General features: G+C 32.5%; 3 protein-coding genes across 3 annotated transcripts; 1 reads left to right on the top strand and 2 right to left on the bottom strand.

The window, feature by feature from the left end:
- The first annotated feature begins 1,020 nt into the window (after nt 1–1,020).
- LOC140878050 (uncharacterized) lies at nt 1,021–1,731 on the top strand. The gene is made up of 2 exons (XM_073281651.1): nt 1,021–1,093; nt 1,241–1,731. Exons 1-2 carry the CDS (start codon nt 1,021–1,023, stop codon nt 1,729–1,731), a joined length of 564 nt encoding a protein of 187 aa, XP_073137752.1.
- Nucleotides 1,732–13,607: 11,876 nt separating this feature from the next.
- Nucleotides 13,608–16,186, bottom strand: LOC140878049 (probable pectinesterase/pectinesterase inhibitor 39). The gene is made up of 2 exons (XM_073281650.1): nt 15,742–16,186; nt 13,608–13,798 (listed from the first exon to the last, which is right to left on the bottom strand). The coding sequence occupies exons 1-2, from the start codon at nt 16,184–16,186 to the stop codon at nt 13,608–13,610; spliced, it is 636 nt and encodes a 211-aa protein (XP_073137751.1).
- Nucleotides 16,187–17,660: 1,474 nt separating this feature from the next.
- On the bottom strand, nt 17,661–18,338 carry LOC140878048 (probable pectinesterase/pectinesterase inhibitor 17). Its single transcript, XM_073281648.1, has one exon. It carries the CDS (start codon nt 18,336–18,338, stop codon nt 17,661–17,663), a length of 678 nt encoding a protein of 225 aa, XP_073137749.1.
- Nucleotides 18,339–18,723: the final 385 nt, after the last annotated feature.

Below are 18,723 nucleotides of genomic sequence, written 5' to 3'. Positions count from 1 at the left end.
AATGGAGTTGGAATTTGCGTGCAAATTAGCACGATATTTGGTTTATTATTGGTGATAAGTGCATTTTGTATGCATTATTTCGTGATATTTTTATGTTTATTTTGTGTGCATTCATATTGTTTTTGTGTGTTTTTATGTGTTTTATTGCATTCATGTGTATTTCACTCTTCGGGATTTCTTTGTAGGAAAAATGGAAATTAAAAGAGTTTTGAAGGCAAAAAAAGAGAAAAGAAAAAAAAAAGATTGAAGCACTAAAGAGATTGAACATCTCTAAATGTAGTGTTATCGCTCTATCCTAAAGCTCAAGAAAAAGCGTTATCGCTCTATCCTACAGCCCAAGAACAAGTGCTATCGCGCTTCAATAATGAGCTATCGCGCCTCAAACAAGCGTTATCATGCTAAAATAATGTGCTATCGAGCAAGAAAGCTGCATAGCTGAGCTAACGAGGCAGAAAATCACTCGCTCGAGCGCAAGTTATGCTTGCTAGAGCGAGAAAGATGGGAAAAATAATTCTTTAGAGCAGAAGTGTGCTCGCTCGAGCGCACCTTGTGTCGGCTCGAGCGAGAATGACGGGTAGAGTTTTATTTTTGGAAAATTCCTTGGCCGAGTAGGATTCAATCTTTTGAATATTTGGGCATATAAATAGATCTTTCAGCATCAGATTAAGGGTTATGGACGTAGATTGAAGAATGAAGACGCGGCCAACATCATTTTTCATTCTACTTTTCTTCTTTTCTTTTTATATTTTGATTTTTGGTTGATGTTTTGGATAGAAATTTTTTTTTTTATGAATCATGTTAAACTTTGAGTATTTTTTTCTTTTCGATCAAGGCCACGTGATTGTGCCAGATAAATTTATGTAAAAAATTCAGATGGCCCAGATAGCAACCCAACTGTCTACTCGTCCTACTGAAACTTTGTCGAGTAACACTGAACCAAATCCCAGAGGCGTGAATGCTATCATGGTCGTGACTCAAGCACAATCTAAAAAACCTAAGCAGACTGACGAATAAAAAACTATGGAGGGGCCGAAAAATTCAGATTCCAAAAAGGATGCGCATGCAGAAAATTCCTCCATGACCTGTAAGAAAGGTAAGACTTCAAAATTTGAGGTTAATGATGCTGTTGATATTTCTAATTTACCTTTTCCTCAAAGAGCTAAGAAGTTACTATTTGATCATCAATTTAAAAAGTTTCTTGAAATTTTCAAGAAACTGCATATTAACATACCTTTTGCAGATGCATTAGCTCAGATGCCAAATTATGCCAGATTTCTTAAGGACTTGCTGAAAAACAAGAAGAAATTGAATGATATAACACAATTCACAATGAATGAGGAGTGCTCGGCTGTACTTCAGAATAAGCTCCCACCAAAATCTCACGATCCAGGGAGTTTCTCCATACCTTGTCATATTGGAAAATTTTCAATTGATAATGTTTTGTATGACTTAGGGTCGAGCATAAATTTGATGACTTATTCACTTGCTACAAAATTAAGTATGGGGGCGATTGAACCCACTACCATCTCTCTTAAGCTTGCAGATCGCTCTGTCAAATATCCTAGAGGGGTAGTAGAGAATGTATTAGTTAAAGTGGATAAGCTAATTTTCCCTGTTGATTTTGTCGTTCTTGATATGGATGAGGATTATGATGTTCCTATGATTTTAGGTCATTCGTTTCTTGCTACTAGTAGGGCCTTAATTGATGTGGAAAAAGGGGAGTTAGTGTAGCGAATGAATGATGAGCAAGTGGTTTTTAATATGCTGCAGTCGGTTAGAGATAATCCAATTGGAAAATCTTGCTTTGCGATTTATGTTGTTAATATTTGTGTGGAAGAATTTTGCAGGAAAATGACAACAATGATGTCGTGTTGCAGCCACGAGATCACAACTCGCATGCTAAATGAGTTGGAGGGAGCCGTGATAAAGCCAGGCATACAACCAGGATAGTGGATGATCCGCCATGAAACTAAAGAGGGAAGTATAGTCGGGCTATAGACTATAAATTTAGCACTGACTGGGAGGAAACCCAGTGTTCTTACCTTGCTTTTTAGTTTCTTTTTGTTTAGTTTTATTTTTATCTTTATTTTATTTTTGCTTCTTTAGCATTCCAGTTTTCCGTGCCTGACTGATGTACCCAGTTTGCTACTGTCACCCCAAAAGATGCTGCCGAGGAGGAATATGAAGAGGGTTCTTATGACCAGGGGAGTGTTAGTTTTTTTTTCATTGTGTTTTGTTCGTGTTGAAGCAGTTTGTTTGTTTCTGCATATTGTTCATTGTTTCTAAAGCATTTTGAGGGCAATGCTTTATATAAGTATGGGGGGTTTAGTTTTGCATCATTTATCATTTTGTTGCATCCATATTATTTAGTTAATTGCATATAGTTCGTGCTCATTTCATGTCATTGTGTTTAGTGTTGGTTTCGTGTGCATAAGTAGAATGATGAATGTTGGCCTATGATGATAGAGTTGTTAAAATTGTTTTTGTAAAAATGTTGCTTTTGATTGAACATGATAAGATGTTGGTTGAATCGTGAATCATTTTAAGCACACATGTTAGACTGGTGTAATGTAGCAAAGTAATTGATGAATTTCGTGTTTTCTTGACCATTGCATGGCAATAGGTGTTTGTTGATATGATAGTGTCTTTGGATTCCTGATGATTGTTAGACATTGCATGTATTATCTTGGGCGTACCTAGAATTTTTTTGAAAAATTGGTTGAAACTTAAGTTAACTCCATCCGGGTTACGAGTAGGGTATTGAAATCCTAATCCTCTGTTCTTGACTAAGTATGCGGATTCCATGAGGTTAAAAAAAAATTTAAAAGAACAATTCCATCCGGGCTTGGAAAATTGTTGAAATTCTAATCATTATTCCATAGCTAAGTTTGCAGGCTAAATGAGATTGTAGCTCCATCCGGGCTATAGACGAGGGGATTAAAATTCGAATCCTATCTTAGTTATAGCTAAGTTTGCGGATAATTATTGGGGCTTAAGAAAATCGGGTGCAAAATCCAGTGGTGCGTAATTTATCTCAAGAGAGTCCATGTTTTTGTTTGGGATTATTGGGATGAAAGAGTGCTGGAGTGTGACACTTGCATTGATTTGTCATAGGTCGCTAAGCATTCTTAGGACAGATTCTTTTGAAGTTGCATGAAATTGGAATGACATGGCACACACATACACATTTACGTTAAACTGACAGTGTATTGTGGTCAATCAAAAGTATTAGTGGTTTTAGTTGTTGAAGTTGGAACTTCTGAGGCTATTTTGTTCATGATTCATTCTTACTTATGTCGTTGTTTGTATATTGTTTTTGCATGTCTTGCTCAAGGACGAGCAAGGTTTAAGTATGTGGGTGTTGATAAGTGCATTTAATATGTATTATTTCAAGATTTTTATATGTTTATTTTGTGTGCATTCATATTGTTTTGTGTGTTTTTATGTGTTTTATTGCATTCATGTGTATTTCACTCTCCGGGATTTCTTTGTAGGAAAAATGGAAATTAAAAAAGTTTTGAAGGCAAGAGAAGAGAAAAGAAAAAAAAGAGAGATTGAAGCGCTAAAGAGATTGAACATCTCTAAATGTAGTGCTATCGCTCTACATTTAGTGTTATCGCTCTATTCAACAGCAATACATCTAGTGTTATCGCTCTATCCTACAGCTCAAGAACAAGTGCTATCGCGCTTCAATCATGAGCTATCGCGCCTCAAACAAGCACTATCGCGCTAAAATCATGTGCTATCGTGCAAGAAATTTGCGCAGCTGAACTAACGAGGCAGAAAATCACTCGCTCGAGCGCAAGTTATGCTTGCTCGAGTGAGAAAGACGGGAAAAATAATTCTTTGGAGCAGAAGTGTGCTCGCTCGAGCGCACCTTGTGTCCGCTCGAGCGAGAATGACGGGCAGAGTTTTATTTTTGGAAAATTCCTTGGCCGAGTAGGATCAATCTTTTGAATATTTGGGCATATAAATAAATCTTTTACCATCAGATTAAGGATTCTGGACGCAGATTGAAGAATCAAGAGGCGGCCAACATCATCTTTCATTCTACTCTTCTTCTTTTCTTTTATTTTTTGATTTTTGGTTGATGTTTTGGATAAAAAAAACTTTTGTTTATGATTCATGTTAGATTTTGAGTAGTTTTTCTTTTCGATCAAGACCACGTGATTGGGTCAGACAAATTTATGTAGAAAACTTGGATGTTTATTTGGGATTTTTCAGACTTGATTTTATTTTATTGATTGTCAGATTCATATTTGTCTTGTGAATAGCCTGATCAACTGTTTGCTTGCATATTAATCGATTCCAAGTCGACAGATGATGGATTGATTTTGATCACTCTAATATTTAACACATGGTAGAACCGACTAAAAATAAAATTCGGTTTCAATGTGCGGTTTTAGGTGCAAACTGAATTTTCATAAATATTTAATGCATTCAAATTTGATTAGAATTACGAAAAATTAATCCGTCAATATTTGAATAGGTTTGATTGTTCTAGAAATAGACCTTTGAAAAAATTAGGAGAATTTTCGTAATTTAAGATTAAATCTGAGTCCTGAATCGAATACTTGTTACATAATTTGTCTGGTACCTACGTGTGTCCTTGATCGAAATTTTATCATATTTGAATTTAATCCAATTTTCTTGCTGCGTTTTAGTTAATTTTATTTTATTTACAAAGTTATTTCATAGTTTAAAATCTGAAATTTCTCTTATTCACTAGTCTAGATTAAGTAGAAATAAATATATTTTGGTAGTTACAAAATAACAGTCCATGTGGGTTCGACATCTGATTTTTATTCACTATCTATAACTTGACCTGGTGAGCTTGCCAGTAGATTTTTAATCAAACCGATTTAAGCGGTCAATTGGCTTGGAAATTTGAGTACCTCATAGTTATGTCCGAAATTCACGTTTTTTAGCATTATGATATCCACTCATGTACTTAAGACTTTTTGTAGGAAAATGTTAGAAATTTGAGCTCGGGAAGGCTTATTTTTAAGGAGTCATGAAGAACATTTCTCGCTTAGAGGGTATATTTTTTCCAACTGGGCAAAAAATGATGGAAAAAATAAAGAACAGGTCGCGCCTAGGTTCAATTGCACCAAGGCAAGACTGACAAAATATGTAAAGCTCGGACAAAAGTTTTTTCGCCTAGGCGTGATACAGATGATTGTAAAGGAAAATTTATTTCAGAAATTGAAAAGGGAAGATTGAAAATTTTGGACTCTAGGAGATTAAAAGAGGTCGAGAATTTGGTTAAAAGGAGAAGAACACACTTAGAGAGGCGGCAAAGAAGAGAAGACGAAGTCTTGGAATTGAAGAATCTCTTGCAGCTTCTTTTCTCAAATTTTGCAAATTTTCTTATTGAATTCTTATTTTCTTATGTTAAGTTGTGATTAGATTATGGATTTTATGTGTAACTAAACTTATTTTGTTGGGATTTAGAGGATCCAACCCCGACTTTTTAATTTTGAATTATTATTTTCCAACTTTTGAAAAGTGTTTGATTTCATTATTTATTTTAATTGGTTTGTTGAAGCATAGCTAACTTCTTCTTTATCTTGGGTACGGTCATGATATGAACAAATAATGCAATCCGTGAATTTAAAATTTACAGAGACATGTGGAATTGAATAAACGTTGATAATGATAGAAGAATAAGTTGAAAGCTAGGAGATTCTAAGAACCGTTCCTGCAACCATATATGATAAATAATTAAAGAGATTTACTTACTTCATAGTAGCGAGTTATTTTAGCATAACTTGAAAGAGTGTGTTAATAAACTAGGAAATCTTATCAAAATCATGAGTTGATAATCGGAGTAATTCATTCAATTCAATTAAAGGGAAGGTGTACCAAAGTTCCAACATAGTCATTAATCATTTGAATTTCAAATCTTTGAATAATTGTTTTTGGTAGTGATTGATACTTAATTCTAAAAATTAGTTATTTTATTTTAGTTGGTACATCCAATTCTCAATTTTCGTGACTAGAGAAGTCCGTTAAATTAGAAATTGAAAAATACAGTCTCTATGGACGATACTTGTATTCGTACATTATACTATAATTTGATTCGTGCACTTGAAATAATTTCGAGTGTAAAAGAATTATTTATTTCGTTGAATTTGTAGTGCAAGAAAAGCTTGATCAGTACTCATTGACCATGTCATGCAAGGTTGTTCTGATGCTTGCTTACTGGTGAAGGAATGATCTTTATGATCCATGAAGAAACTATCTTCATCTTTATCAGAGGAGCTTGATGATCTAAGTGAACAGCAAGTTTCATTAATAAGGATAATCAGTTCAGTTGAGCATTTCTTGAGTGAGTCAGTTGGCAGGATTGGTTGTCTCATGCTCTCTTCATAATTTGTTCTGACATTGTTTGAGCACCCGATTATTCAATGTCTTCAGTCAGTGGAATACTGATCTGTTCAGTCTTCTCACATCACATAGATAGATCGAATGGTTCCAAAAAAATTTAGCAGTAATATATGTTTTGACGGTTTTGGCAGTACAATGGTACAATGTGGTGTACCAAAACCCCTTAGAGATCTCAATAAATTTAGTAACCCAAATTCCATATTAGGATAATAATATGGTAAACATAATTGAAGGTTAGTAATTAACAAATTCAAGGGCTTAATTGAGCTTCACACGCATGAACAAGATCGGAAGCTCCGAACTCAGATCGGAAGTTTCGATCCCTGCAGATCGGAAGCACCAAAAAAAGCTTGTTTACTTCGGAATGAAGGCATGATCGGAAGCTCTGATCCAGGATTGGAAGCTCCGATCTCCAGCTGCTAGCAATACTCGATGACTCAGCCATGAGTTTTGACAAGTGTCGGACATGCACTAGATCGGAAGCTCCGATCCCAGATCGGAAGTTCTGATCCTAATGTGTCGCACATGCAAGCATCGAGCTGGATCGAAAGCTCCGATTAGGGGATCAAAAGTTCCGATCGTGGACGGATCCTTGGCCTATAAATAGTGATCTCCGGAGTTCATTTTCAATACGAATTCTGAGTTTCCTTCTTCAGTTATATAGTGTGATATATACACTTGAGGGCCCTATCGGTTTATAGTAAGGTTCTGGAATAACAAAAGTTGGTATAGTTCTCCAGAACTAGCGACTCCAAAGGTCTTACGGCAGACGAAGGTATGGTCTAAGAATCTGTTTAAGTTTTGGGAATACTTATTAGCTTATTTAAGGCTTATAGAACTTGTGTAGTGATAAGGTGAACTTTTGAATATAGGCTTGGAATCTAGGTCCTACTAGACTTGAACTAGCCTAGAGGTACGTACACATTGAATGAGACTGTCAGCGAGTATACATGTTTATATGTTGCATTTACTTGGCATTATTTTTTTGTCATGAAGTATGTTTTCTGCTTTCCATATTCATATGTCATGTTCACATACACGTTGAGCCTATACCTTGTTATTCCCTTATTATAGAGCCGCTCATCTCTATACTTGATAGTCTATCGCTGAGAGTACCGCAACGACGGGGACATGTAAGTATGACTACTCTGGTGTTCTAGACGAGTGTGGTTGTACCCAGAGGTTGATTCGTGAGGTTACATCACTCATGTGGCGCCTGTACTGAGCATGATTTATCAAATGACCCATTACCAGTCATCACGGTTGCATGCATCATATACTTGTGTTTACTCATGTTTACGTACTGGGCGTTAGTTGCTCACGTCCTAGTTGTTATCTTGGACACCCTATTCCACGGGGCAGGTTGCAGGATGGATGGGGATGGGAGTTCGAGGCAGGATTAGGGAGAAGTAGCCTTGAATAGTTAGTTATACAGCAGGATTCGATATAGCTGTATAATGTTTACTTCCTAATTATTTAGATTTGGTTGTATCACTACAGTATTTAAACCTTGAACTTTTGTACTTTGTGGTTTTGTATATTATGGGTTAAGTTTTCACACGTTATTTAGATTTGGTTGTATCACTACAGTATTTAAACCTTGAACTTTTGTACTTTGTGTTTTTGTATATTATGGGTTAAGTTTCCACACGTTATTACTCTGTTTAGTATTTATACTTTAATTAACTTTAATGCATGCAATAGTTATCAGTTAGTGGGTGATTCAATGCAGGGTCACGACAATAAAAGTAGTGATTTAAAATATATTCATAGGCGAGAAGAAACCTTGGTCTGATACCACTTGTTGGTGTTTGGATTGTTCAGACTATGGCTATGAATTGTTCTCATCCGGGCAAGAAAAACTAATCTGGCTTATACCAGATCAATTATGAGTTCAGATGGTTAGCAACCGAGTACTAATCTTTCTCATGTGTCGATGTTAATTGACCAAAAAAAATAATATGCGGAAACAGACAACCTAACATATTGAATATTTATCAAATGTCTTGGTTTCATGGTGAGGTAAGTGAATGTGTTTGACATATAGTAATTAACACCTCAAATTTGTTTCTGGATGTTCATAGCTAAAATCTCCTACGTCACCCCTTCTTTCACCTTGATAGAATTCACTCCATAATAATTTGAAGATTACAATTAATTTGCAACAGCCCTATCCAATACTTCGACTTATACAAAACTACACATCTCAGAAATCCTAGACTTAATCCCAAGAACTCAGCCATCGATTGATTCTTGTTATAATGATACTGATGTTTTACAAAACACTCAACTGATCTGTTACAATGAGTTTAAAACTCGAAAGACTTTTCACAATTGATCATACACTTGATATGATATAGTTTGAGATGTGTGCTTGACTTGTTTGCTTCAATTTCTCTTAAATATCTTAACACAAATGCTTGATAACTTGACCGCTTTGATATTGCGAGAGTTCTCAGACGAGTGAGATTTTTCAACCATCATCTTCTTAATTGATAGTTATTAATAGCTTTGGATTTCAATGGTCATAAGATTCAAATCTCATATGTCCCTAATAAGATATTCATTTCCTTTGTATTTCTCCACATAATCATTCCCAACAATATTAGTACACTAGTAGTGCGATGCACATTTTGTTATTGTTTAATGTATAGGAAATCATATCCAAAAATTGTTAGCTTCGACTGGTTATAGATAAGCTCTTTTGATTTGTTCTCTAACAGATATGTTTGTGCTTTGGTCTGCTCACCAATTGATCTGATCTGTTTGCTTTGGTTTGCTCACCAATTGATCTGATCTTTAATTGGTCTACTCTCCAATTGATTTGCTTGCTGATTTTCTTAATTAACTAATAATTCAGTTAAGTTGTTGTCTTGATTTCCTTCATCTTAACTGGTATGATATTTGACTTTCTTAGCTCAACTGATATGTTCTTTAGTTGAGTTGATGTCTAAAGTAGTTTGTCAAACAGCGAAACTTTGATACATGATATTTCTAACACTTACTATATGATTAACGTTGCAGTGTCTATAGTAATTATTTTTTGGGAAGATAATGCTATTTGTACGTAGATTTTTACATATAGAGTTATACATTCTATTAAAATTAAGAAAGTATACAAAAAAATATTTTTTTTCAACCTACAATTGTTTGTCTTACTCAAAAAAATTTTAATGAAAATATTTTTTTAATTTTATTATTTATTATGCAATTTTAGTGGTGTCAAAATTGAACCTGACCTGAATCAACCAGAAAAATAACGGATTGGGGTTGAAGTTTTGGGTTCGGGGTCAGATCGAGTTGTACCTGAAATTTGACTCGAAGAAACTAATCGGGTTGGGTTCGATTTGGGTAAACCTGAGATGACCCAATTTTTTTTAAATTATTTATGTAATTGAAAAATATTTACTATATTTTTATATATTATATGTTTGAGAAAAAAACTATTTTATATTTTATCATATATTTTCATCATGTCATAATTATTTTTTAAAATTTTGATTTTAAAAACAATTTGTTGGAACTACAATTTTTTGATATTGACTTAATCCGGTTCACAACTAAAGATCAACTAAATGTTTGAACCTATCAAGAGATGAGCATTAAACACAGAAACTTATCAAAACCTTCAGGGCAAGAGAAGAGATCAACTGAGACCATTGACCGCAACATATCAAAAGAGAATACATAAACTGAACTTGGTTAGAATAGAACCAGTCTTACTTAGAAAGAAACTATAAACCGGAAATTGATAGTTTCTTTTTTTAGTATACTTTTCTGTTTATATATATATATATATATATATATATATATATAGGCAATGTTTTCATAATCGGACCGATGATCAAACCGATTTACCTTAAAAAAATGGTCTAACCGATCGAACCGTTTTAATCGGACGGTCAAACCGGAAAATCGTTTATATAATATAATATAATTAATAATATATTTAAATTTTTAAAGACCTTAAAAATGTATAGAAATAGAAATATATATTTATCATAGTTTGAAAACTAAATAACCATATAAATATGTTCAAAATATTAACCATAGTTATATATTTTTTACGAATAAATAAATTAATTATTTTTTAAAAAAAACTCTAATATTACTAAAATAATATTTTTAATGAAGTACAAATTCTAAATAATCTTGTATATATATAATAAAATATTATATTAAGTTTTGAAAATTAAAAAAACTAATTTACAAAAACTAATAAAAACCCGGTTGAACCATTTTTTTGGCCGGTTTTAAACCGGTTCGACCGGTTCAAGACCGGTGCAACCGGTTTTTGACCGATTCTGACCGCTAAAGCGATTTTTAAGGGTGATTCGGACCGGATCAGTTACCGGTTCATGGTCGAACTGGTCGAACCGGCCGGTCCGGTTCGGTTTTAAAAACATGGGATATAGGTAAAGATATTCATACAAAGTTTTATTAAAAATAGATGATGATGATGATGATGATGATGATGATGATGACGACGACGATGATATACGAACATTCAATGCAGTCACCACAACTTTTTAAAAACAGCTTATAAGTTGTCAAAAAACTCATTTAACTGCTTATAAGCTGTTTTACCAAATGTTTGTCTAACAAATTGGAAGAACTTATAACTTCAAGATAGCTATATTGACCGCTTATAAGTTGTTTGATCAAATTTTTGTCAAATAAATTGGAAGATCTTATAAACTTCAAAACAACTTATAAGCTCAGAACACCCTCTTATGAGAAAATCATTTTAATTCTATTATTATTTTTCTTCTGAATTATTATTTTTTGTATATTAAGTTTTGAAATCTAAAAAATAGCAGTTTTTTCTGTTTTGATTTGTTGCAACAAAATATCTAAACTTGTTTATTTTCCTAAGGGGTTTATTTAGCTAGTAGTTATAAATTTGACACGTGCAATACTTATATTTTATAAAAATAAAATAAACTTTTTAAATGCGAAAATAAATTTTGTAGATTTTTAAAATTGAAATCGCAAGATAGAAAAATAAATATAATAAAATGTAAATCACACAACAGTTTGATATAAGATGAGGTACAATAAACTCTACAGTCAGTATAAAATGATATTTATATTAAATATAATAAAAATTAATATGAAAAATATATGAAATTAAATAAAAAAACAAAATATTGTGATAATGAAAAATAATTATAATATATCTATTGTATATGCATGTGATAGAAAACTCTTTATAGGTTCGGTTCTCTAACAATAATAGAAATTTATAAAACATGAAAATATTATGTTATCAAATTATACTTATAATAATGAAATTATTTCAAAACAACCACCTTATTAAAATAAAAAAATTAATTTTTTATCATGAAAATACTATTTTTAATTTTTTAAATGCATTCTTATTTTTATCTATTTTTTAAAATTTTTAGATTAAATATTTTATCAGTCATAATACTATTTTTTTGGAATCTCTGTTGTGTATCTGTATATATAAGCAAAACAATCATCCTGTTTAAAGAAAAAATGAAAGTTTGTTTGATCACGTAAAATATTATTTTAAATTTTGTTTAATTTCAATCATATTTTTATTTATATTTTAATTTTTTTATATTAAATAGTCTATCAATCATTATATCATATTTTTTTGAATATCTGTAGCGTAGATTTTTATATGTATACAACCAAAAAACCACATTATTAAAAAAAAAATTAAATTTTGTTTGATCACGAAAAAAATTATTTGAATTTTTTTGTAAATTCAATTTTATTTTATCTATGTTTTAAAATTTTTAGATTAAATAATCTAACACTCATAATATCATATCTCTTTTTAAATCTTTAAAATTTCATTTATCTATAACTTTAAATTCAGTCATACATTTATTTGTATTTTTAAATATAATTCTAGTGTCTCTAATTTTTTTAGAACCGAATTTTTAGCGGTATAATGTTAATTTATATTTTTAGAATAATTTTCTGCTTTTATGCATAAATATATTGATCGATACACAAAACAATCATCTCATTAAAAACAAAAATTAAATTTTGTTTGATTACTATAAAAAGTACTTTAAATTTTTTAAATTAAATCTTATTTATCTATATTTTAAAATTTTTAGATAAAATATTTTATCACTCATAATATTATTTTTTTAATATTCAATATTATCTCTAATCCATAATTTTAAATTTAACCATATATTATTTGTATTTTTAAATTTAAGATTAATGATATTGTCTTTACTATTTTTGAAAATTACTTATTTTTAGCAGATTATTCTATTTGTATATAGATATATAGATTCAATAAATTAAAAAAAAAAAAAAGAGAAACCATTTTTTTTTTAAGCTCTTTATAATTAGCATAATTCTCTATTCAAATTTTTAAGAACAACTAAAATATTTATTTATCTTTATCCAGATTTTCATTTCTAACATAAAAATTTATTAACCCATAAAATTTGAAGAAGAAAAAATATTTGAATGTAGTTATTATAAGTAACCATAAAAATAAAAATAAAACAAAACAAAACAAAAACAAAAACAAAAACAAAAACAACAAAATACAAAATTTTTCGTATATATAAGAAATGTGTGCGAAGAGGCACTAGTATTATTGAAACAGAGGCTATGCAATCCGGTAACCGCACAATTCCGACGAACCAAGAAATTGTTGGGCAAATTTTGGATCAATTTCTTCAATTCCGTATTTTATATTTCGTTAAACTTCCATTTTTTGCTGGGAAATAAATGGATATATAAATGAGAAATAAATCATATATAATTTAAGAATATCATTCTATAAATCCTTGCAAATTAATACTTTCAAAGATCAACCAATGCCATGGCAAAAAAATCTCATTCTATCAAATATACTTGCAAATATATCTCCGAAGCATATGGCTGGTCATTTCATTCTCTTCTTTTAATATATAATAATTCAAGAATCTCATTCTATCAAATATTCAAATATACTTGCAAATGAATACTGAATTCAAAGATCAACCAATTCCATGGCAAAAAAATTTCATTCTACCAAATATATATACTTGCAAATCTCCCACTTCACTTCATAAACTAAAGGCTGGTCATTTCATTATCTTCTTTTAATACAACGCAGAGTCCCCAAACATACATGAACTTCTAATCAAATTATATATAATCATAACCGTAAGAATCTTAACAACATCAAATTAAGGAATATATTAATCTTCTAAACTATATATAAAAATCTTTTGCTAGAGATCAAGGTTACAAGGAATTCCAGTCGAAGAAATCCACTCACTTCCATTTAAGAAGGCCCTTGCAGTAAACTTTTTTGCATCCGTATAACTGATGTTCCTGTGCGCCCATCCTACTCTATGGCTCGTATTTTCCCCAGGCCCCTGGTTTGCATACTCTGCGTAATATAGTTTGTCCAAGCTGTGCCCTGCCCACTCCAACCAGCCAATTGGTGAAAGAGTGGGTGCCCGGTTAGCCAACTTGTGGCTAAAGGGCTTTTATGACTCTATGTATAAACAATCTTTGTTTAATATAATTTATATTCATTAATGGCATTTTCTTTATCTTTCTTCATATTGTTATATTGTGATATACTATTGCTGTTTTGATAAAGACCTTGAATATACTATAGTGTAAGTAAGATGAGATAGTGAATAAAGAGAGATCACTATTATGAAACACATCTTATAGTCACTGTATATTCTAAACAGTTCCTAGTCAATTGAGTCATCCGCAAATAAGGATAAGGATCGCTCGAGATTGAGACTAGCATTTGTGATGCCAAGTACCATGTTTCATTGGAAATGAACATGGAGATGTTCAAAGCATGCAAATAGATATTCATATGATGAATGATCGAACTACCCTATTCGAACTTTCCAAGTGGTTATCACTTATCGAGTGGATAAAGTCCGCGGTTTTGGTTGTACACCATTAGTCCTTATTACTTGAAACATCATTGAGACTTTATATGCTAGTACTGTACTTTGACTTGTTTATCGATTCTATTGGGGTCATCAGGTGTCGGGATTGGGTACAATTACGACACATATAGGAGTCGATGCTTTGTTGTCAAGGATTCACCACATACTTGCGAGTGTGGATATCCTATGCGATCTGAGGAGATATTAGTGTGTCAAATCTCTGGCCAGAGTACTCGATGTGATTTAGGTTACTTGGTTTCCTAGTAGCACATGCGATGTCACTATTTGATCTTCAAGATGCATTGCATAGTTATCGAATCTCGAACAACTCTCGATGTACCAATGGTTGTTGATTCGATCGGGATATTTGGATGAAGGGACTGTACTGTACGCTAACCAAAATCTACTGGTTCTTGCAGGCACTATCAGTGATACCTAGGGAATCATGGGGCGATGTTGCTAGACGCTCTTACCATGATTCGATGGGTAAGTCGGAAATTATTGTTCCGAGTCACAAGGAGTTGTGAGCCCACGGCTAGCTGTATCCCTGAACCATTGAGAGTTACACAAGTAATGGATTACTAAAATCCCGTAGAGATAGTTAAATTTAAAGAGTTAAATTTAATGAAAGAGAAGTTGGACTTCTTAACTAAAGGGAGTGGGATTTCCTACAATGACATAGGGGTGGGCATTTTTGGAAATCACTGAATTCGGATTCAGAAAAATTATCTTGACTCTAAAAGATGCAGAAATGGTTTCTGTGCACATTGGTGAAATCAGTTTATCAATCGGAGTCACGATGAATTTTATATTAATTTCTAGAACAACGGGCTTGCCTTGTTGCGCTTAAGTTATGGATTGTGGGCTTTAAGGAGTTAGAGTCCTAATACAATTATAACTTAATCTAGTCTAGAAATTATCTATAAATAGGCAGCAGTGTTTGAAAATTCCATACAATTCATTCTTGAATTTTCGAAAATACTGCATCAAATTATTCAAGAGGATTTTCGAAAATTCCTCTGTCCCTTTTGAGAAAATTCGGACTGTGATTTTTGTGAAAAATTGCAATCCGAATTAACAGATCAAATCTGTTTATTCTCTACGTAAAACTTCTGATTGATTTCTAGTGCAGTCAATTAGAGGGTTTCTGTTTTTCGTTCGTGGACCTAATTTCGGTGATTGATCGTGACGCCATCGGTTTCCGGGATTTACAAGAAGAGCAGATTAAGTTCTGTTGGTGTCCATAATCTCGCTTTGAGATTTTAAGGTAAAATATTTAATTGTGATTATTTGTTTTACTTACACATATTTAATCGTAAAAGTTTTGATACCCTTGATATGGAATCGTTTCATATAATAAAATAAAATTTTTAAACTTTCACTGCACCGGGTATCAATTCTTGATTGATCTGAACACGTTTTCCAACACTTGGATCAATCAGTTCACCCAAGTAACTCTGCGTGATCACTGTTGTGGCGTAGTTCCTCCACGGCCTGCCGAGATAGGTGCTCACGTTCAACTTCGGCAGCAGATCTGGTGCAACATCAATCGTGCAATTTTGAAGCACGATGCCTAAAACATATCCTTCTGATTCTCTTTTTTGGGCTGTGATGGTATTCGACTGCCCTTGCCGAGGTTTGCGGGCATAGACACTGCAATTTTGAAAGAGGGCGCTTGCATCACCAAAGATAAAATCCACGGTGCCATAAATGCGGCACTCCCTGAAAAATTGGATGCCATGTTTGACATACAATGTATCTTGGTAACCAGAAAATCGACATTTGTAAAAAGCAGAATATTTTCCTTGAATTGCCATGGCCACTGACTGGTTCATGTTAGCACCAGCAGTGTTTTCGAATGCAACTTCTTTGGCCACAAATCCATCGGCCATGATCCCTGAAATATAAATTAAAATGTAAACCAGCATCCCTTTAATAATAGTGTTCAATTGAAATGGTCACTCAGTGTCTAATTTATATAAAATTATTATATTCATAGGATTTATATCTATTTTCAATTTTGCAAGTAAACATAGGATTAATCGTTATTAATTATGTAATCTTTCATTTATCAAGGCAAGTAAATTCAACCCAGTGTCTAATTTATATAAAATTATTATATTCATTACAACCATTATTTGCTAACAACAATAAATCAATTAGGTTTGTAACATATAAAATCTTTAAACAAAGATTGTTTGCGCTCATTATTTTATAATACACATTGAACATAATATATTAAATTAAATTTCACTATTTACTAAAATACTACGCAAATTATTAATTAACTGAACGACGCTTATTTTTCTCTTCTCAACTGATTTATTTAACGTTTATCGATAATAAAAGATGTTTTTATATGCATCGCATATGACTTTTATTAATAATAAAAAGATAAAAAAAAATTACTTTTTATTAAAAAAAAATTAACCAAACAAGCAATTGTAGTTTGAATAAAAAAAATTAGAAGAATTTTGGGATAATTTCTTAACTTAGGGCGTATATATCTCAATGTAACACTTTATGTACACATAATATTGTCGTTTTGGAATGACGGTGAATTTTCAAAAATGCCAAAAATACTCCTCTCAAATTATAAAAAATTGTTCCATTTTTATTCATATTCAATAAAAAAACCATTTTTTTTATTTGAATCTCTTTATAATTAGCATAATTCTATTTTCAAATTTTTAAAAACTATTAAAACATTTATATATCTTTATTTAAAATCAATGGATATATAAATGAGAAACAAATCATATATAATTTAAGAATATCATTCGATTAAATCCTTGCAAATTAATCCATGGCAAAAAAATATCTCATTCTACCAAATATATATACTTGCAAATATATCTCCCAAGCATATGGCTGGTCATTTCATTCTCTTCTTTTAATATATAATTCAAGAATCTCATTCTATCAAATATTCAAATGTACTTGCAAATTAATACTGAATTCATAGATCAACCAATTGTCCAATTCCATGGCAAAAAAATCACATTCTACCAAATATACTTGCAAATATATCTCCGAAGCATATGGCTGGTCATTCCATTCTCTTCTCTTAATATATAATTTAAGAATCTCATTCTATCAAATATTCAAACATACTTGCAAATTAATATTGAATTCAAAGATCAACCAATTCCATGGCAAAAAAATCTCATTCTACCAAACATATACTTGCAAATCTGCCACTTCACCGGGGCATAGCTGGTCATTTCAATCTCTTTTTTTCATACAACGCAGAGTTCCCAAACAAACATGAACATCTAATCAAATTACATATAATCATAACCGTAAGAATCTTAACAACATCAAATCAAGGAATACATTAATCTTCTAAACTATAAAAATCTTTTGCTAGAGATCAAGGTTACAAGGAATTCCTGTCGAAGGAATCCACTCACTTCCATTTAAGAAGGCCCTTGCAGTAAACTTTTTTGCATCCGTATAACTGATGTTCCTGTGCGTCCATCCTACTCTATGGCTCGTATTTGCCCCAGGCCCGTCGTTTGCATTCTCTGCGTAATATAGTTTGTCCAAGCTGTGCCCTGGCCACTCCAACCAGCCGCTTGGATCAATCAGTTCACCCAAGTAACTCTGCATGATCACTGTCGTGGAGTAGTTCCTCCACGGCCTCCCGAGATACGTCCTCACAACGTTCAACATCGGCTGCAGATCTGGTGCAGCATCAATCGTGCAATTTTGAAGCACGATGCCTGAAACATCTTTTACTGATTCTCTTTTTTGGGCTGTGATGGTATTCGACTGCCCTTGTCGAGGTCTGCGGGCATAGACACTGCAATTTTGAAAGAGGGCGCTTGCATCACCAAAGATAAAATCCACGGTGCCATAAATGATGCACTCCCTGAAAAATTGGATCCCTTTTTTGACGTACAGTGTATCTTGGTAACCAGAAAATCGACATTTGTAAAAGGCTGAATATTTTCCTTCATTTGCCATCGCCACCGACTGGTTCATGTTAACACCAGCTGTGTTTTCGAATGTAACTTCTTTGGCCACAAATCCATCGGCCATGATCCCTGAAATATAAATTAAAATGTAAACCAGCATCTCGTTAATAATGGTGTTCAATTGAAATGGTCACTCCTACCTTTAGCAAATATAAACCGATTTACTAGTCTGTATGGGAGGGAAAAACACATACTGGTCAAGAAAAATTTTGGAAGACATATTATCATCTACTTACTAACTGTTGCTGTTCGAAAAGTGTTGTAGCCCATGTTTTTTGCAGTTTGGCCTTGGAGGCAAACAGTGCCTGAGTAGAGTTAGATCTTCTCATAACTCAGAAACAATACCAGAATGTTGTACAAATATACACACCAAATTCTTACAATTTGTTTTTTGCAGTTTGGCCTCCGGCTATGATCAAGAACCGTTTTTGTGTCTAAGAAGTTGAGCT

Source organism: Henckelia pumila, chromosome 2, assembly GCF_033568475.1.
Source record: "Henckelia pumila isolate YLH828 chromosome 2, ASM3356847v2, whole genome shotgun sequence".
NCBI lineage: Eukaryota > Viridiplantae > Streptophyta > Magnoliopsida > Lamiales > Gesneriaceae > Henckelia > Henckelia pumila.
This window is presented reverse-complemented; position numbering and strand designations above follow the sequence as displayed.

Excerpts from the sequence above, each read along its gene's own strand:
- LOC140878048 (XM_073281648.1), bottom strand. The coding sequence starts at position 18,338 with ATGGCCGATGGATTTGTGGCCAAAGAAGTTACATTCGAAAACACAGCT.
- LOC140878049 (XM_073281650.1), bottom strand. The coding sequence starts at position 16,186 with ATGGCCGATGGATTTGTGGCCAAAGAAGTTGCATTCGAAAACACTGCT. Across the intron at positions 13,799-15,741 it reads GATCACGCAGAGTTACTTGG|GGCACAGCTTGGACAAACTA; the intron begins GTGAACTGATTG and ends TGGAGTGGGCAG.
- LOC140878050 (XM_073281651.1), top strand. The coding sequence starts at position 1,021 with ATGGAGGGGCCGAAAAATTCAGATTCCAAAAAGGATGCGCATGCAGAA. Across the intron at positions 1,094-1,240 it reads CTCCATGACCTGTAAGAAAG|ATGCATTAGCTCAGATGCCA; the intron begins GTAAGACTTCAA and ends TACCTTTTGCAG.